The sequence below is a fragment of the Thermobia domestica genome, chromosome 13 (assembly GCF_964235325.1).
Source record: "Thermobia domestica chromosome 13, izTheDome1.hap1.1, whole genome shotgun sequence".
Classification (NCBI taxonomy): Eukaryota; Metazoa; Arthropoda; class Insecta; order Zygentoma; family Lepismatidae; genus Thermobia; species Thermobia domestica.
Genome location: NC_137466.1, coordinates 86096197 through 86118370, shown reverse-complemented (window position 1 = coordinate 86118370; position 22174 = coordinate 86096197). Strand labels below are relative to the sequence as shown.

Genomic DNA, 22174 nt, shown 5'->3' with positions numbered 1-22174 from the left:
GTGGACTACGTTTTTGCTTTTCGAATATTTTTATTTTTGTTTCGAAGATATTACAGAAAAACCCTAATTATCGGTAGTTTAATTTCGCTGTAGTAAAGACCCTTAAGAGAGAAGTCGTTACCTGTTCTTAGACGCTAAATAGATTTTAAAAAAGCTTCTCACATTTCATCGATTTTGCTCTATATAAATTAATATTGAAACCGAAAGTCATAGTGGAATTCTATTATTTACGATTTTAGTAGAGAGTTAAGGATAGAGATGAAATATATTCCTCGGACGCTTAATCAATTACAGGAAAATGGTTTACGCTATTACTGTTTCGCTTTGACGTTATAGAATGGTGAATTTCTGCCACTTCCGATGGATGAATCAACCTCCCCCCCCACACACACACATTTTTGACTCTCTATATCCTGGCTGAAATTGATTATGATTGTAGTTTTTGATTTATTTATTGATAGATTGATTCATTTGTTTTTGTCTCCCCAAAGGACAGATACACGGACAAACAGGATACATAAAATAAATTAGTCTTTTTGGCCTTGATTCGGATAATTCTTTTTACAATTAATTCTTATTTCTGTTTTTATTCACCCTGCCTCATAGGAAGGAATGAACAGTTGTTATTGCAGGCCGACCTATAGCTATCAACAAAATTGTACTTTCTGTGTGTTTTTATTTGCCAGGAAATTTCTGATACTGTCTTCATATCTGTAAGTGGTAGTGTGGAAGGAAGGACTATATTATATTGGAAAAAAATGTTCGGTAATTATGACAACAGATGTTTTATCCATCGACTCTACCCCAGTGGTCCAATTACCTCCATTAGAATCAGGCACAAAGGTCAAATTTTAAAAAAATATCAGTGGGTGAACGAAGTAGCGTCACTATTAAATACGTCGAATGCCTCTAAAATGGTTTTGCTTAAATTGAGATAAAGTATCACATTTTCATCCACTAAAAGAATCTAGAGAGACCCGGCTTTGCTCCTGGGGAGGGCTGGCCTTCTTCCCTCCACTAGTTACACCTATGAAGCACTAGCGATCCAGAAGGATCGTTTGGAAGGGGCGGTTCGCATCCTGGAAGATGAGCGTAGCCTCAAGGTGACCAGAATTTTAATTTACAAGAATGGGATGCACATGAATCCGGGGTGGAGAGGGGGTGTAAACCTGATTCCCAGATTCCATTTTGGGACCCGATTTATTATTATTATTATTATTTAATGAAAGTATATTCTTTTTGTAGATTTAAATTAAATACGCACTACCGTTTAGGAGGCTAGGGTGTCATGATTCACTTTACACATAGTTACTGCGATTTATGTATCAGATGCGCTGTCTTGTACAGTATTTGCACAAAAGAAAATACTGTTTTGAGGCTGGCATTCATTTTAAAGAAAGGCTGGCATTTTAGTGAATCACCCCCCTCCTTTTCTTTCCCTTCTACGTTAAGTGGCAAAAAAAAAACGATCAGATACATGTTTAATTATCACTAGTCGACAAACAAATACTTTTTTCTAGCACACGGAAGAAAATACCTGATTCTAATAGAACTTTTCACGTAGAATTCGAATCTGCAATCAGTTTTTCTCCATCACCCTAAGTTTTCCCGTGACAGAGGAATTTTCGGGAAATTTCCCCTCAAATTTCCCTTTTTTTAAAAAGAAAAACATTTTCATACCTGTAGCTCGGGTACCCGTAGGTATATAAACACACAAATTATATTGTAAGTTAGCTTGATTTATACTTAGTAAGCCCTCTAAGTTTCATGAGAATTGCATTATTCTTTCTAGAGAAATAAACATATTTATATAAAAATATGCTATGTGTACTGTTCATTTTACCATATTCATTAGTGCAGATAAAATCACATATAACTTCCACGAAAATTACAATATAAGCACGGTTTATACCTCATTGGATTTGAAATAAAACATATTTTCAATGATATATACACCGTGTTACCATTTTTTGTATGAGGGAATTTCTAGAGGGATTTTGTGGGAAATTTCCTCCAAAAAGTAGTTTATAAGATTTTTTTTGTCTTAACTTGCTATTTGTATATAGTGATACAGAAACAGGAACTGCACTAAAACAATTTTATGTCTACTTAATAACACAAAAGAAGTTAATGGTATCTTCTTAATAAATGAACACTTACTTATCTTAACTAAAATGTTTTAGTTGTCGACTTTCTTCTATGTTTGGCTTCTGGAACATCTCTTTTGAGTGTCCAACAGTAATCAGCTAGCATTTGTGAACTACACTGTCCCTGGTATCTCTTCTCCATGGAGGAAATGTCCTGAAGAAAATGTTCCCCATGCTCATCACTAACAGCACCAAGGTTTTGAGGAAAGAAATCCAGGTGGGAGTCTAGAAAGTGAACTTTAAGGGACATGTTGCAACCCATTTCTTTGAATGATTGCAGGAAATCGCACAATTTCACGGTAAATTTTGGCTTTCTGGTTTCCTAAAAAATTCTCTATTAAACATTTAAATGAACACCAAGCTGCTTTCTCAACTGGAGTTTAGAGATCCTCAAATTTTTGGACACGAATCAAACATCTTATTTGGGAGACTACAAAAACCCCTTCCTTGATTTTAGCGTCACTAACCCGAGGAAATTTTCCCTTGAGGTAACAAAATCCCGCATTACTTTTGTCCATTGCCTTAACAGAGTTTTCGAAGAACCCCAACTTTATGTGAAGAGGAGGTAGAATTATCTTATCAGGGCTCACCAGTGAGGAATAAACAACATTCTTCTGTCCAGGAGTTAATACACGCTTTGGTCATTCCTTCTTGATGTAATGTTCCGCTTTGTTCCTGCTGTCCCATTCGCAGAGGAAACAACAATATTTCGTATAACCAAGCTGCAAACCCATTAACAAAGAAATAACTTTTAAATCACAGCAAACTGTCTACTTGCATTTCTCATACTGAATTCTTTCTAACACTATTTTGATGTTTTCATTGGTTTCCTTCATATTAGTTGCCTAAGCCAAAGGCACTGAGAAATTTGTTGCCATTGTGCAAAAGGACAGCCTTCAAACTAGTTTTGGAAGAGTCAATAAACAATCTCCACTCTGTACTTATATGTACATGTCCGAGTGTATCCATCACAACACAGACATTATTACAATACACTAAATCATTTTCTTGAGAATAGTAGTTTTGAAGCTCTGTATGACGGTTTCAATAAATACACACTTTAGTGTCACGATGGAGCAGATTCCATCCTTTAAGTCTAGAAGCAAGAAGTTTTGCCTGTATCTTGGAGAGTTTCAAATCCCGTACGAGGTCATTTAGTTCACCCTGAGTTATCAGATAGGGATCCAATGTAGATGTGCTTCCTACATAAGTAGGATCATCTTCTTCATTTGGAACTTCAGTAGTTTCCTCAAGTACGTAATCCTCATTTACCGTAAGATGAGCAGGAGGTACTGGTACAGGTAATTCTGCACTGTGTGAAACTGGCCTAATTGCTGATGGCAAATTAGGGTACTGTATTGTGTGCTTAGATTTACTGGTTATTACTTTTATCTATGTCATACAAAAGTAGCAGTCTGAAGAATGATCTTTTGGTTCCCTCCAGATCATCGGTACTGCGAAGTTCATGTTTCGTTCACCATTTGCCCACTCAGTCAGACGTTTCACGCAAGTACAACACAAGTAGTGAGGAGCCCAATTCTTATCCGTGTCTCCTACACAGCAACCAAAATATAACTGATAACACTTCCTCACAAGTGGAGTAAAACATCGACGTTGCGATTCAAATGTCAGCTCCCCACATACATAACAGAAATTGTCCGGGTGATTTACACACTTCCTCGGCATCTTGTAAGGTATCACACACACACATACACACACGAATCTACACTCCATCAATCATGAAGCAGCACAAACGTAATCTAACTCAGTGCATCACCACACAACACAATCTATTCGAACTTCACAATGCACAAACACTTCAACTTACACGCGGCCACATCTAAAACACGTCCAGCTTGGACCGTCACTCAACGCTACTAACTGTCATCAGGCTACGTGAGTCATCAATTTTTTTATGCATTGTTGCCAGATCAAAATATTAAAAAGTGACTTATTTTCCACAGAAAGCATGCGTGTATTTGAGCTTGTATTTGAGTATCCATCTATGTGCCGACAATAATACGTCAACGTTAGATTTTTGTGTTTGGTAAAAGTCTTGCATAGTATATTCTTTATTACCTATAAATAGACACAATAGTTTATATCTCTAGACCAGCGTTTCCCAACCTTTTTCAACTTGCGGCACACTACGGTTGTAACATGAATTCTCGCGGCACACTCATAGATATTATTATTATTATTATTATTTGCAAATATAAAATACCATTGTATTTTTTCTGTGGTTACTGATCTCCTTCTCACAGAGATGAACTCACAGAGATCACTGGTTTTCCCCCATGCTAATTCATTATGCTTATTTTTATTCTAATTTTAAAATAGAAAATAATTGCAATGAAATAAAGGACTCAGATTTTTAAAAATTCACTTTCTTTTTCGAAAACTGTATCCAACCTTTCACTAACAACGAAGATCACTAAATAACGAACAAACAAACAAATGTCTTGTACTTTTAACTTTGCTGTTTTAACCTAAACCGGTACATATTATTGCAATCACACAGCTTGCGATTCGTGGAAGTCAAAACACAGCTGTTGAACAAAGTGTCGTTCTGTCATTCACGTGCGAATAAGCGTTCTACGAACGTTCATTTGACGCATGCCGTACAAGTGCTTCCATTTCTCGGTGTTAGTATGACTCTCAATTGAAGCGTAACATTGCAGCTAACAGTGGAAATGTGTACGAGCCGAAATACTGTCTGCTACACAGTAATACATGTAGAATAATATATTATAATTAAACGTATTTTTTCCATTGTAGAAATTCATAGTAGTGTGAAATACAAAAATATACATTTTTTTCCTATTTCTTGCAATTTGGTTGCTATAGAATTAATAATTTTGTTTCGATTTCTCCGCGGCACACTAGCGGCCCATTCGCGGCACACCGGTTGGGAAACGCTGCTCTAGACAGAATAATGCGATTCACATGAAATTAACATTATTTATTAAGTAGACATACAACTATGTTTTAGTGCAGTTCCTGTTTCTGTATCACTATATACAAATAGCAAGTTAAGACAAAAATCTTATAAACTACTTTTGGAGGGAATTTCTCACAAAATCCCTCTAGAAATTCCCTCATACAAAAATGGCGACATGGTGTACACATCGTTGAAAATATGTTTTATTGGAAGTTCAATGAGGTATTAACCGTGCTTATATTGTAATTTTCGTGAAAGTTATATGTGTTTTTATCTGCACTAATGAATATGATAAAATGAACAGTACACATAGCATATTTTTATATAAATATGTTTATTTCTCTAGAAAGAATAATGCGATTCTTATGAAACTTGGAGGGCTTACTAAGTATAAATCAAGCTAACTTACAATATAATTTCTGTGTTTATATACCTGCGGGTACCCGAGCTACAGGTACAAACATTGTAAAAAAAAAGAAAAAAGAAAAAGAAAGAAAAAAGAAAAATTTGAGGGGAAATTTTCCGAAAATCCCTCTGTCACAGGGAAACTGAGGGTGATGGAGAAAAACTGATTGCAGATTCGAATTCTACGTGAAAAGTTCTATTAGAATCAAGTATTTTCATTTCTATGCCAAAATCTTGTTGACTAGTGTTATTTTAAATGAAAAATCAAACTACCAATCCTCATTTCTAACAGTAAGGAATCCTGATATATGGGCATCTTATAATAATAATAATAATAATAATAATAAAAATAATAATAATAATAATAATAATAATAATAATAATAATAATAATAATAATAATAATAATAATAATAATAATAATAATATTCTCTCAGGGCTTAGTCTTTTATATATGAATTAAAATAACAGTTTGTGTTATTTCCCAAGAAAAGATAAAATGCCATTAAAAGTCACAGTGAACCCCTGGTCCCTTTCCTTATATTTCCATGTTGTGCCTCAAAATTCAATGCTGTTTGTTGATCTAGTAGCTAGCGAATGTACCTTTGATTTTTGATGCATAAGGTTCTGTGGTTTCATACCCGGTGAGTGAACATTGAATGCATTACAATGGTTCAAATCCAACTTTAAACTCTAGTTCTCCTTCTGTAATTCATCCCTTTTTGACAAACGACGTAAATACATATCAATCAATCAACCACAGAAAAGTTTCATCTCAGATTCTAAGAGCTTTTTGTAAGGAGTGCTGAAGATTGTATATTTCTGTTTATTCAAGGTAAAAGTAATTGAAGTTTCGAGACCCTAATTCCATTTCCATATCCTTTTTCTAGGACACAATTTTAAAATATACATTTTTAATTCAAAGAGTGAGTCGTCATACCCTCATTCCTACAACTGTTTGTCCAACGATTGAATCATATATACTATATGATACTATATGCTATAGCACTGAGCATTATTGCTACCACTGGAGGTGTTGCCTGGCACGGTCTGTCTCGATTTTAACTAATTATTATTAAATTCTTCACGATCTTTAAATTCTAAAGTTTCGCGATAAATCCTTAGGGGACTGCGTGAAACACCAGTGTGTTACGACACATTGGTTGAGAAAAACTGGACTAAACTATCGATATACTTGTTCCTGTTACGCTATTATTATTATTATTATTATTATTATTATTATTATTATTATTATTATTATTATTATTATTATTATTATTATTATTATTATTATTTACGTCAGGTTTCCTGCCTGCTCCTTTCCATACCTGTTTTACTGAGAAGGGGAACAGCGAACTGTGATGTGCCGGAACATTCAGTTGTTGGAATTAATTAATCTATATAGAAGATGCTGGAAGAGAACATAAATTTAGATTTTAATATTTGATTGTTTATAGATGTGTAACTGCAATCCACCACCAGTATCCTGTCCTCGTACTTGCTGTGTGTGCTGTCCCACAAAGAGAAGACCCCCGACAGGGCCTGCAGTAACATCTACCTCTTCCAGCACATCTGCTACCACCTCTCGGACTGAAACTGCTCCTAAAGATCAGCCACCTGTTATACCTCCAGTAAGTATCGACATTACATGGAACTTTTTAGTGTCTTGTAGTTGTTTATATGAAAGGAGGAAGAGATTCAAAATAATTAAGTATTTATTAAGCAGTAGGTGACACTAGAGGCAGTGTTTGATTTAGGCATACTTTTTTTTACACAACAAAATATAATAAACTCTGAATTCAGCACTAATTAAAAATAATCTGAAAAAAATATATATGCTCAGAGCCGCCCACAAGGGGGAGTGTGGCGCAAGCTGCGCCATTGAGAAAATTTTTTGGGGGGATTTTACTCTACTTTCGAACTAGCAATTTTACTGTCGGAATAGCATTAAAACACGATTTTGAGAAGCTAATTTTCAAAAATTTTCCGGGGTGAACCCCCCTGCTTCGATACTCGATGAATGAAGTACCACGCAAGTAGCCGTATGAAAGGAAAGGTTGGTTCGTTTTAAGAGAGAACGGCCGCCCACAGGAGGGATGAATGGCGCAAGTTGTGCCATCGAGAAAAAATTGGGGAGAATAAAAAAATTGGGGAAGAATTTTACTCTAATGTCGAATAAGTAATTTTGCTGTCGTCAGAATAACATTAGAACACGATACGATGTTTTTTTTTAAATCTCGAGAATGAATCCCCCTACCCCCTGCTTAGAAACTATATGAATGAAGTACCATGCAAGTTGCTATATGAAAGGATGGGCTGGTCGGTTTATCGCTTTGTGTAGGTAATTTACCCATTTTCTGCTGGGAGCATTTATTTATTTCTTATTTATACCATATACGACACTTAATAAGTAATGCTGTTCAATTGCTACATGATGTATAATAAATGAATTAATTATAATATTTTGTATAGTTTTCTGTTTGTGCGATTACATTTTCCAGGGCCTGCGGTAAACTGAAAACCAGCTCAAAAGTGGCATCACTTTGGGGGGAAGTGCGCCATCAGCTTTTTTTTGGGGGGGGGGATGGTCACCCCTGTATATGCTTAATTGCGCTCCAGAAGTAGGAGCTATACTGCTGAGCGACTTCAGGACCTACTCATTCTTAATATGTAATCTTAAATTAATGCGAATATTCGTCATTCAAATAAGTTTCCGTCCATTATTCGAATAATTGTTCAAGTCATTATTTGTTATTCGAATATTTATTTCTATCCTGGTGTGATGCGCTGTTGTTCCATCCCATTGAAAGCACATTTACTGCATATTGTTCAGGGATTGAAATATGGAATTATTTGAATTTTAATAGCTTTGTTCTTAACCTTTAAAGCTAGTCGTTGCCTCGTTCTCTGTATATCATAGATTAAAATCATACTTAATTAAAGCTCGAGCTTCGTCGCTAAGCGGTTAGAGTAAGTGCTTTTGGTGTGGGAAATGCGGGTTCGATTCCCAGCGGGAGATCATGTAGTTCGGATCCCAAGTTAAGCTGTAGATTCACGTTTCATAAAGCCTCGGTGCTGAAAGGGACGCTAAACTGAAAATCAAATCAAAATTACAAGCTCTAATTGTTCACATTTAAAAAGTCTTTATTTTTTGAGTTTGCTCACTAATGAACATGTGGTTACAAAAATATTATTGCTCAAATCTAAATATCATTGCAACCTTTTTCCTGATAGCAAGGACCTAAGCACGTTTATGTTCAGCATAATCACTATTCATTTTGAAATAATTCAATTGAAACAATTCAGCATAAATTGCAATTAAATCGTCACAACACATTACTGTCTTATACGGTTACGGCCTATGTTCTATTTTGAAATAATTAAATTGAAACAAAATAGTTTTTTTTAAGTTGCAATTATTTTGGCGCATTAACTTTATATTGGCGAATTGCCTGCATACTTAGCGATATTATTAGTGTCATGCAGGCAAACAGAGCAGATAGCAACATAGCCTGATCATTTATTCATAGAAATTTGCGTGACGTATTGAGATGTTTGACTTTTATAAATAGAATATGTCTAACCCGAACTACATAAGCTTGCCTAGGAGAGGTGGCCCTGGGGTCTCTTGTACACCCACGGAGTAAATTGGGTTACCTCCCCAAAAAATCACATTGAAGAGATTAGCAACATCGTATCTCCAAAGTTTGGCAACGCTGTATCAGGTGTTGTTATTGACATGACTAATGCGTGTAGCGTAGGATATAGAGGTTTCATTTGGATTTATTCTTGAGTATGTTGAAATGACTTGAAATTTATTGTATTTGTATTTATAACTTCACTTATCAAGTGGGAAATCCTCAGTCTCAAAGGGTGAGGAGAAAATTGAGGTAGAAGTTTTATCAAAATCATAAAATTGAAGTTGGCGCTCGCTTGCTTCTGAGCCTGCAATGGCCCAATATATTATATGCTTCTGTAACGTAGTGGTTTAAGCGTCGGATTTGTAATTTACAGTTCCCTGTTCGAATCCAGGCGGTTAAACTTTTTTTTATTTTTACGTTTTTATAGGGGAATCTAGAAAGAATTCGTACTCCTGAACGCTGAAGCTTGAAACTTCACTTCGAAGAGCAGAATCGTCGCGGATGTAGGTCCACGTAGAGACATTTCATCAAATCTTATTCAACTTATTCTAAATATTAGATGAAAAATTTTAATATTTTCCAATAAACATGGATTTATTTATACATGAATAGGAGAATATTGATTATGAAATGAATAGGGGAAATTTTCAGTCAACATATGCGAACAGCTAACTTCCTTGACATTTTTCCTATATAAGCCAGTAAATCAGTCCTAACTATAGGTAACTGGACAGATAGACTAGTGCAGGGGTAAAGTGGATCTGAAAGGGAAGGGGGACGCTTGACGTTACGCCGTCCCCCGTGCTATCTTTGCCCATTGTATTATTTAGAAAGTGAGGAGACGCCACATATATTTTCGAGAAGTGGGGGGACGGCGTCCTCCCGCATTCCCTCTCACTTTTACCCCCTCGACTAGATAAAATAATAGGACAGACGAAACTGATTAAGCCGAATCCGTGCAAAAGAGGAGTTTATATATATATATATATATATATATATATATATATATATATATATATATATATATATATATATATATATACAGGGTTTTCATAAAGTATGGACGGATTTAATTCGCTTATAATTTGCATAAAAATGCTCATATTGAAATCAAATAAAGTGCAAACGGTAGCGGAAGGATTAAATTTTTACCTGTAATCTGCACCAGCTCAGTTCATTCACCGCCATACCTCCAACTGGGCGCCATTTACGTCCACACATTCGCGTAGGCGGCGCTGGAATCTACTCACAGCGTTCCGCCGTGTTTGATCCGAAATGCCAGCCACAGACGCCCTGATTTTGTCCTTTAAGTTCTCCAAACCACTTGGCTTCTTTGCATAAACTTCCGTTTTCACATGACCCCAAAGCCAGAAGTCGCTTTGTTCTATGGACCGTCTAGGAATCGACTTCTGTGGGCTGTTGATGATGCTTTCCCTTACCCTGCTCACTGTTGCAGGCGATGTTGGCGGCCTCCCACTTCGAGGACGGTCCAGGACGCTTCCTGTCTCCAAGAACTTAGCATGCCACTTTCGGATTGCACTCTCAGTCGGTGCCGGCTTTTTGAACTCTTTGGTGAACTTTCGACACACCAGAATTGGTGATTTTAGCTATGCGTACCACAGAACACATTGTGCTTTCTCTTTCACCGACGCCATCTTTGATACGGTAAAAAAAAAAACAGTCTACTCAGAGGAGTTTTTCATTTATTTATTTCTTTAAGACACACACACCAATACAGCTTACAACTTACTTTTAACAGTCAACATTGAAACAACAATGAAAACAACAATGGATGGAATTTGGTAAGAAACTGACCCTTGCCCTCCCTCTCTCAACGTGTTCAGAGTTGCCGCTTATCTAACAGTGTTGCCAACTAAAAATTTTAATCCTTCCGCTACCGTTTGCACTTTATTTGATTTCATTATGAGCATTTTTATGAAAATTATAAGCAAATTAAATCCGTCCAGACTTTCTTCAGTAAAATTAGGAAATAAAGAAAATAACCTCTTGTAGCAACAGCTGAAACATGTCAGAAAAAAAATCAACATTCAAATGGTGATACAATGACATCATACGCACCCAGAAACACTTCGCTTTATAGGAAAATGTCACTTGCGTGAAACAATAGCTGTCAGCGTTCGTCAGTAGTTAGTTCAAACGCAGATAATTCTATCTTGAGAAATCTGGACCCTTGAATTCATTTTTTACTCATGAAAATATTTTTTCTTCATTACTTTTCATTGTAAAAAACTTTCAATTGAAGTGAAACGTATTTTTATACAAGCCAATAAAATTTCAAGCTAATAAATAATGCCTTTGTGTGTAAACAGATGTTGATCACTTTGTAAATGTATTGTAATTATTTGAAATTAATCATATGACATAAATCATGAAGGACGTGCTAGAAGATACGGTGACAGGAAAAAGAGGGAGATAACTAAAGAGTCTACATTTTATGGACAGTATTAAAACAAAAATCGTACGAGGAAACGAAGAGGTTAGGGTGCATGAAACCTTCTCGGTTGCGGCAAGTGATCTGCCAATAATGATAGAATATCTATGTTGATAATATTTAAGGATCTGGAAGGATTATCTACACTGTAAAAAAAATCGTTATGTTATTTCAACAACGTGCATATGTGTTAACGCGAGCGTGTTAATATAACGCGAGCGTGTGTGTTAATATAACACTAACAGATGATTAGAATAGTTCACTCTCCATTTGGAGTTGTGTGTCAAATGCCGGTAGTTGAAATGACAGCAAAAATAATATTTTAGAAAAACTTATAAACAGGAAATTAATTGTGAGGGTCGCAGGCAAGAAGGTGTGATAAAAGGGGGACGTCAATGCTGTATGCAATCCAGGGGCCCACCGGAAGGATACTTTCTAGGGGCCCACTCACATGTACGTACTGCCCCCTTGCCCGACAATAAAAGGAAGTCCGGGAGTGTCACTCCGCTCGAATTTTCATTTTTTGATTCAGGACTCCATAATCAAGGGATCCTCAAAATTTTAAGAATTACTGATAACATTTTCACCACAAAAGTTTAAAAAAACATGACATGAGTCACTCCTACACAGCAAAAAATGAGGTGTTGAAACAACACAAAATGACACCACTTCCAACAAGGATTTTATAAAATAGAGGATCTGCCCATATGTATCTTCATCATATGAACTCAATGAAGCAAAAAAAAAAAAAAAAAAAAAAAAAAACTGAGCATCGTTTGAACCAACACGTCTGATTTGCTATTCTCGTTTCCGCCATGATTGTTGGCTAGAAACATTGCGATCTTAGTGGCTCGGAGTGGGCAGAGTAGGTGTGGCGAAGTTGTGACGTATGGCTTTACTATTTTGTTCTATGGGCAGATCCTCTATTTTATAACATCCTTGACTTCGAAGGTATATAAAATAACAGGTAGGCCTAGTTCGCGATTAGCGTTCTGATTGGTTCCCTGTCCGTGACGTCATGTGGAGGTATCGGTGAGAATTATTTTCACTTGCCTGCTTGTTACACTTCGCGCTTTACTCGTAAAACTGAATTCACAACATAATTATGTACTTCCTTTTCTTTTCAAATACGAATAATTAGTTTTCTCTACTCACAGATGAGACAACATAATTTATTAAATAAATAAATAAATACCGTCAATAATGATTAATTATTTATACAAATAAAAATGAATATAATGTTTGCTCGCTAACTTACCCTAGACCTTTGGGCCGATTTTTACAATTTTTAGTACATGAGTTAACCGGGCCTCACTAAGATTTTTGTTACATTACTTTGATTGAAGGGCGAATCCTAAGGGGTTAGAAGGGGTTCAAAATTTGTGCCTAAAATATAGTATCTCACGAGCCCATCAAGTTAGAAAGATGAAACTTGGTATATATATTCTTCATGAAACTTAAAGGAAAACATGTCCCATTGTTTTTGAAAATTTCCGTTCTAAGGAGAAAAGGGAACAATTTCTATTCATATAAATAAAAATAAATACCTAGGTAAAAATCATTGTAACAATGTTTGACGACTAACTCCTCCTTGACTAACTTAAAGTACCAAGTATTTTTGATACTTTAGTGCACCCAGGCCTAAAAAAAAAAAAAAGATCATTTTTCGGCTAGGGGGTGAGAGGAGAAGGAAGGAGACGACAAATAATCGAAAACAGCCGAAATTGGTGTTCAGTCCATAATTTTCGGTGTCACTGTCCCGATACCGTATAAGTTCAAATTTATCCTCTTTGGGCGTGGGGAAGGGGTGACATTACAGATTTTTGTCATTACACTTTCATTGAAACGTGAATTATAAGGAGAGGGAGGAGTTCAAATACTTTCCATAAACCAATCCACTCCATGAGAGCATTTCAGGTAGTAAAATACATAAAGCAAACATGATTCAAAGTATTCAGAGATTCTGGGCATGTAATAATAAATTAGATTAGGTTGTGATAGGATAGATTAGGTTACGTTCCAAATCTAATCTAACATAACCGAACCTAGCCTAATTTGGTTAGGTTAGGTTAGAAATCTAACCTAATCTATTGTATTTACTGTATATTAATCAAACTCACATATAGTTACTGCAAAATATTTCCTTTGCAGTATTAGTATTCGTTTATTAAACAATACAACACTTTACATTATGTGCTACAGATTACAAGTTGCACATCAGATGGTTACAGGTTGTAGAGTGGTATACATACACATAAAAAAGTGGTGTACATAAAAAAGCATCCTCACAGATAAAAATTTGCAGTAATTTGTCCTACACTTTACCCTTCAATTTCTTAAAACTTAGTTCCGTGGCTTAGCCTCCTCTGTCGGTCAGCCCTTCAATTATAAAAATGCTGAAAGTGCACTTTGAGCAGAACAAGTGATTTTGTCACACGATGTGGCATTGGAGAAGAAATAAAATCAAGGTAATTTGTACGTAGCAAGTACGGTTCGTTTAGACAAGATTAGGTTAGGTGAAGTTCGGTTCGTAATAGGTTCCTATGAATATTCTGCTCAAAGTGCACTTTGAGCACTTTGCTAGAATAATGATTCAAATACTCAACAAAACTTAAGAATATCATTTAAACTAAATAATAAATGAGAGTATACATTTATATTCTCGTTGGTACACCCTTCCACTTCGCTTTACGTACATAAACTCCTTAAATTTCAGGCCCGCAGAAACAAATGTCAATAAAAGTAAATTATTGCTGTTACATATCTGTTTTCCAACTTGACTAGCGTCCAGTTTCTCTTTCCCATGCCACTTTGATATCGATAATGAAGGTACAGCGTCAGATCTTAAACACAACTTTTGCGGGAGACCTTCAGATCCTTTGATTATCTTGTGCTGAAAAGTGAGCAGAACATATTTGTGCATTATCCATATTAAAAGTGTTCTTTTGCTTTCTTTTTGAAGGACACTTTCTCTCCTTGCATATCTTGTCAGAAAGAAATTAAAATACACATAGTTTTTACTAAAAGCTCCCTTGTGCTGTCTTTTTTTTTTTTTTTTTTTTTTTTTTGTTTGAGGCATTTTGTTTGTTTGTGACATTTTCGCTAACTGTTTAACATATATTAATACTCAGAACACTGCAATATCGTTTCTTAGTAAACTGACAACCGAATCAAGCGTTTAAACACATACTATAATCTCCGAACAATGCCTGCCCCAGCATGGATGTGATACTTGCCTGCCTCTGCTCTCTCCGACTCTTACCAGCGCAAGTTCGATAACAATTTTATCCTTCTGGTAACATATATGTATATAAATTTGAAACTCTCGATACAATTCAGATTTGCAGGCAATGGATGACTTTAAAATTGGTAAATCGGCGTTACACATATATGTAAGACAACCTCATTTAAGTAAGCAAAGGCTAACCTAACCTTACTTACCGTACTTACATATGAATGTTGGTAAGAGTATAGTACAGGCAATATAGTAAAGTTTGAACCGGACTTGCTAATTTGTCTCGTTTCGTTTGACATAAACTATAATTGCTCCATTTTATCGATCTACTTTTAAGTGCGCATGAAAAATACGGGACATTTTTTAATTTATGTCTAAAATTTGCGTCTAATCTAACAACATGCTCTGTAATGATATATTAAACATGTCGTACGTTTGTTTCGCATGAATGCAGGAAATTACAGTCAGTGACAAATTGCAAATATAGAACAAACGAGAAATATAATAATAATAAATATTCTGTATAAAAATTCATAAATATGGGAATGAAATGTTCTTGATCAAGCACGTAAGAAATTATATCTTGCATCCACTACTATTTAACACTATGATTATGTTGTCGCTCACAATTATTCATATTCATGTTGTTAATATCTTATAATTCTTATAATTCAAAATCAATTGGCAGAGCTCTGGTTGCTTTCATAAGAAACAAATCTTTGCTTTAGTCGAATCCTATTGAGTGTTGATGATGATAAACCGTTTCAATCCTATATCGTTTCGGTCATACACCATTTCGATCGTACACAGTCTATGCATATAACCCGCACAGGCATGGGATCGACGATAGTTTATAATTTATAGCAGCACAGATTAAACAGATAATATAAATATTGTTTTTTAGCCGCATGATTAAAAGTTAAATTATTTCAGGACAGCGGCGTAGGTTCGGAATTCCATAGGACCAAAATAGGTCCCTGAGCTGAAGTTTCGGCTGTATGCCATTCAGGGGCGTCATTTCAGACTTTGCTTGAGGGGGGCAAGAGCACTAACGACATAAGACTTTCACATTTTGTACTAGTATATTAGTAGACAACCGTTTCAAGTATATGTATTCCTCGAAGTCTTGGGGAGGGGGGCAATTGCCCCCTCCTGCCCTCCTAAATGACGCCCCTGATGCCATTTCGGTCTTAAGCCTCATTCCCGGAGAAGCAAGAGAACCATGACACATCTCTAGCATACATTTACGGGTTCGTCCAGTATCTGGAGATACAATACGATGCATCACTTTGATAGAATGTTGTTCAAGAAAGTCAGTGACAAGTAAAGAACATGTATTTTAACTTTAAGAAAACTGATTTTTTTTTTTTTTTTGGTGATAAGGTAAACCGACACACTTGCAAGTAGTCTACAGAAAACTACTTCTGTATATGTACTGTCATAATTGTATATGTAGGCCCTTACTGTGAATAAAAACTGTTCAAAATCATTTTCGTGTTCATTTGTGTTGTTTTACGCACATTTTACGGGTTATTTATCCACCGTTACCATGCCGCACAATTCTGCGGTCAATCGGAAGTTTACTGTAATCAGTTTAGAGTTTAATGTGACAAAAGTACTGTACGTTAGTAGAAAAGTGATTGAAAATGATTTACATGTAACCAAGCCAAAATCGTTATTTTTGTATAAAAATACCGCGCAATTTTCAGTTACATTATCCTTTATGATTTTGCAGTGAAAAGCTATCATACATTAAAAAAAAAAAAATCATATATGTTTGGAAAGCATTGAACTTCACGTAAGACTTAAAATCTTATCTCTGCAGAGGAAGTGACACACCAAAACACCAACTGTTATCGTGGGAATAAACATGTGAAATATAATCGGAGTGTTCTTAGGGTGGTGATACGTTTGGTACTCTCGTTCGATCACCAATAACAACCCCCTCCCCCCAAAAAGCTTATAAAGGTATAATTGTGCTAGTTTTTCTTTCTTTCTTCTTCTTCTTCTTCTTTTTTAAGAATCAACAAGCTAACAGAAGTTTCATGTTTTAAACAATATAAACATTTACCAAAAATATGTGCTTCTGAATCTAAACGTAATTTCCAGATATTTCCAACTACCGGTAAGATTGATGTCGAACAAGATAAGTACGGATTCTACTTTCTTGAAGTAATAGGAAAATTTTGATTTCAGTTTTTAAATAAATTATCTTCCTTAAAAAAAAAAAAAAAAAAAAAAAAAAAAAACTAATGTCATACTCCATCTATAACTTGATTTATACTTATCATTCCCAACACACACACACACGAAATGAAGCTGCTGGTTCCTTAAGAGCTTGCCTTACTAAAAATAATGCAAAATTTACCATTTTTCTTTTGCTTGTTTATTCATAAGTGAAAGGAGATAACGAAATGCAACTTACCACAATCAAAGATAATGTTATGGGACGCAGACAAGGTTGGACGACGACAAGCCTGGACACTTAATTTTGGTCACTCGCGACAAGGTTGGACAACGACAAGGTTGGACGACGACAAGCCTGGACAACGACAAGCGTGGACACTTCTCAATTTATCCTCTTGCGCCAGACTCGAACGAATTCCTGAGGTGTCCAAGCTTGTCGTGGTCGATCCCGACAAGCCTGGACACATCTAATTTTGGGTCGCTGACGACAAGGTTGGTCGACTACAAGCCTGGACACATTCCTGGGGTGTCCAAGCTTGTCGTGGTCGACCCCGACAAACCTGGACACATCTAATTTTGGATCGCTGACGACAAGTTTGGCCAACGACAAGCCTGGACACATTCCTGAGTTGTCCAGGCTTGTCGGAATCGATTTTGGATCGCTGACGACAAGGTTGGCCAACGACAAGCCTGGACACATTCCAATGGGCCAATTTGGTGCATTCAAAGCACGTTGCAATAAGTTTGTTTAGCGCTGAAAGAGCAGCATTGCGTGAATTTCCACCAGAAAAGTTTCGTTCCGTTTCCAGGTTCGGGAGATGATAAATACCCCGGAAAGTAGCACCGCAGGCTCCATGAAGTTGCTTTGTTCTTTTTTACCAAAAAATATTTCAATCCAAATATAAATTTTGTGAAAATGAATATATTTGTGCGTGTGTATGAAAAGGTACAAGTTCGCCGGGTTTAAACTCAGAGGTGGGATTTTATTAAATGTACACTCGTCAAATAAATAAATAAATAAATAAATAAATGGATATATAGTTGTGTTTGTCATATCCTTCAATATTGGACAACTAACCATCACTTGTGGTCACTTGGTGGGTGAATACGAAAGGTCTCGAAGAACCTTGGTATTAATCCACTAAGCAACCAGAGTGCTCGTTAGTGTTCGTTTTCTAAATTAAATGATCTGACAAATACAACTGTTTATTGACTTGTACGGGTGTACAAGGGCAGTTAGTGTTACCAATGTACAAGGGCAATTGCTCTCTCTGATTATGCTGCAGTGTTATTTTTATACCACTTAGCTGCCTGGCGAGAATCAGCCAATAGCGATATAGATGCGAGCCATGCAACTCTATATTGAAGGGCATGTATGTATAAACTGGAAACGCCTTAACTGGTAGAGTTTGTTGGAACAGACATTTCAAATTGGGTCGTTGACGACAAGCCTGGACACATTCCTGGGGTGTCCAGGTTTGTCGCGGTCGATTCCGACAAGCCTGGACACATCTCATTTTGGGTCGTTGACGACAAGGTTGGACGACGACAAGCCTGGACACATTCCTGGGGAGTCCAAGCTTGTCGTGGTCGACCCCGACAAACCTGAACACATCTCATTTTGGGTCGCTGACGACAAGGTTGGCCAACGACAAGCCTGGACACATTCCTGAAGGTGTCCAGGCTTGTCGGGATCGACCCCGAGATGCTTTGACATATCTCATTTTGGGTCGCTGACGACAAGGTTGGCCAACGACAAGTTTGGACACAAAAAGTGTCCAGGCTTGTCGTCGTCCAACCTTGGCGCGGTCCCTAATGTTATTCTACAACAGAAAATATGAACTTGAAGAATTTTCAGTGTTGCCATCCATAGAAATTACAGTGTTGCAAGAATAACAATTTTCCTAAAATCTAAGTTAAGGCAGCGACTAAAGGAACGAACTCAACTGTACTTAGTTACGTATCGTATTGTTTTGGTTTGCTGTGAACTACTTTTTAAATAGTATTATTATTTAGTTTTAATAACTATATGTTAAAACTATTTTGTTTATTACAAACTAAATACAACTATTATTTAAAAAGTAGTTCGCAGGAAACCAAAACAACGTGATACGTAATCAAACGCAGTTGAGTTCGTTCCTCTAGCCGCTGCCTTAACTTAGATTTTAGGGAAATTGTTATTCTTGCAACATTATAATTTATATGGATGGCAACACTGAAAATTCTTCAGGTTCATATTTTCTGTTGTAGAATAACATTATCTTTGATTGTGGTAAGTTGCATTTTATTATCTCCTTTCACTTATGAAAAACAAGCAAAAGAAAAATGGTAAATTTTGTATTATTTTCAGTAAGGCAGGCTCTTAACACTTTCAACTTCCCTCCGAAGCATTGGATATCCATGATTGTCAAGGCTTACCTCCCGCCTACTTTGGATCCTCCTTGAAATCAGGATTTATCTGTAAACTCTATTGAGAGCATATGTGAGAATTACACCCTGTAGGGAATGCCCTGTACACCTATTGAATATTAACGAAATATGCACTTATGGATTGTGTATGCTTGGCTTATTTTACGCTGATAAGGACTACCATCCACAGTTTCTGGAATTCGAAATAGGACCTGTTGAAATTTGGCTTTTGTGCGATTTTGGACAGCCCTAGCTCTGAAAATATGTACTTTTTGCCATAGGTCCATATGAACTTTTTCTCTTATTTTGATGTGAGGAATCACCTTATAGTTTGTCGATATAGTTCATTAACACCCTGTATAACAGGCAATAAATCTCAATAACTTTTATTTCACACAGAATGGTGTATCAAGGTCCAAAAGATTATTATTATTATTATTATTATTATTATTATTATTATTATTATTATTATTATTATTATTATTATTTACTGTTGAGATATATTTCACTGCGAGAAAGGAGTTTTATAACATGCAGATATACTTCTTAGCCAATTTAATTGAGACGAAGAATCTTACATTGTTCTCTTCATGATAGAACAATAAGACAAGTTTTCTAACGGTACTACCTTATCAGTCTGTAAACACAATGAAAGAAATGTAGTTTTTTTTTTAAAAAAAAAAAAAAAAAAAAAGATCCTTGTTTCAGAATACAAGTGACGTTACCAGTAGTGATGAAAAAAATATCACAGAAAATATAATACCCTGTATGTAAAAAAAAATCTAAAAAACTCATACCAATGGATAAATTACATCAAGAGAAAATAGTATTATTACTTAATGCTATTGGACATCCTTCATTTGTTAGAGTGCTCTTCAATAACCTGACTCTTTGTTGGAATTGACAGAACAAACAACGAAACTGTGAGTTCATTCATCTTTTGAGAGCACATTGGGTTGGATACTGCTCTCTTTTTCTTCATTTTATTTATTTATTTCTGTATACTTTCTCCGCGGAGTACTCCTCATTTTCCGCTTAAAATTTTACGTTTTCCAACTTTCCTGCATATGCTGGATGTGTGTGTCCCTGAGACAGGTCTTCCCAACTTTACCAACTTTACCATGATACGTCAGCTTTACTTACAACAAAACTATTTGTAATTAAATTTTATCATGCAAGTAGGAGCACATCTTACAATAGTTGTCAATTTTACATCCCATCCCCCTTGTTTATTTCAAATTATATGATCATCTGGTCAGCAAAGCCCATGTTCTTATCAGGCTTGGGGCAGTTGTCTGTCTGATTCCGCAAATTACCAACTTGTAGTTTATCATGTACTCCCATGCGCAAAAAATATTGCGCGTATACTGTAACTCACAATTTTTCGCAATTATTCCATTTTCCATATGTTTATTGGTAAAATTCAGTTATTAGTACGTGGAGATAATAGAAAGCAATCCATCTAAGGAGATATTTCCAAAAAATATAATAAAATAATAAAAATATAAGCAAAAAACAAAATTATGTTCGGTTTTGTGTATACTGGCAATAATGTTTTCGAGGGAATTTTTGGAGTAGCACAGCACGATTGCAGAGGGAATAACAAGATTAGTAGGAGAAGACCTGAACCAAGGAATGGAAATTGGAGTAAAATATTGCATTTATTGGCTTAAATCTAGGGTGTAAATTGTCTGCCAAATATAAATTAGCTTCTGTAAGCAAGATGTTATGCGAAAATATATAAACAAAGAGAAAAACTGTTGTCTTAAGTTTGGAAGTGACATGCTCTATAGCCATGAGCATTTATTTCTTAAGAAAAAGATAGACACCAAAAAAAATCTGTGTGGTAAAGTGGGTAGAGTGACGGACTAGTAATTCATATATTGTTTTGACACCAGATCGAATCCCATCCGGTCCTGTTCATTTTTTTTTCTTTACAAAACATTGCAGAAAGTGTATAATTTTTATGTTAATAAGAAACGAAATAATATAATAATGAAATAACTTTTTGTTTTTCTGATGACGTATTTTTTCAGAATTAGCTTACTATTTATTACTAATAGCGATTGTTTTTAGTTTATGGTATGGTATGCTTAACCGTTCCCTCTCCGTTTTTACACAGCTTCAACTCACTGCGAGTGTCTATGAGTCAGGAACAGGAAAAAACAAAACAAGAGCAACCTGCAGCTTTACACACAGCGTGAGGAACACAGTCACAGCGATAGCTCGTTGTCATGAAGAAAAAAACTGTTCTAGTGTTTCTGTGTGTGTGTTTCTTTTTAAAGTATTGACTCTCTCTCTCTCTCTCCTTTTGTTTCATATCCACAAGTGCAACGAATGCAAGTCTGTGTGAAAAAAAAAATCAAGAGTGCTTTCTTTAAACAAAACTAAATTTTACAGCTCTCTTTGTGAGGAACGCGAATGCTTCCAAAAGATGCCATGAATATTAACTATAATCGTACCGAATTATACATAGCATGAAAAACTGATAATAAAATGATGTAACATGCATAAGCTTTTTTTTCTAGAGTAACCACACATTAAACATAACAAATTAAATTTTTGGGATTACAAATTATCACAGTACGTGTCGGTGTAGGCCTATTCGTTTTCACATTTGAGCGACGAAGGAAGAAAGTGTGGTGATAATTATAAAAACCGAATACTAGATTTCAATAAATTCAAGTTACATGGCTCCTACATATCGAAAAAAAATGATTTTTCGATGTCTGTCCATCTATTTGTCTCTCGGTTCATC

General features: G+C 35.7%; 1 protein-coding gene across 2 annotated transcripts in view; it reads left to right on the top strand.

Moving 5' to 3' along the window:
• Positions 1–22174, top strand: part of LOC145669226 (uncharacterized) — a 62839-nt gene that overhangs the window by 11206 nt on the left and 29459 nt on the right. For both annotated transcript variants that reach the window (XM_081737555.1, XM_081737554.1), the window contains exon 2: positions 6950–7123. In XM_081737555.1, coding sequence (XP_081593681.1) covers positions 6950–7123 — 174 coding nt within the window. The remainder of the gene's footprint in view (positions 1–6949; positions 7124–22174) is intronic.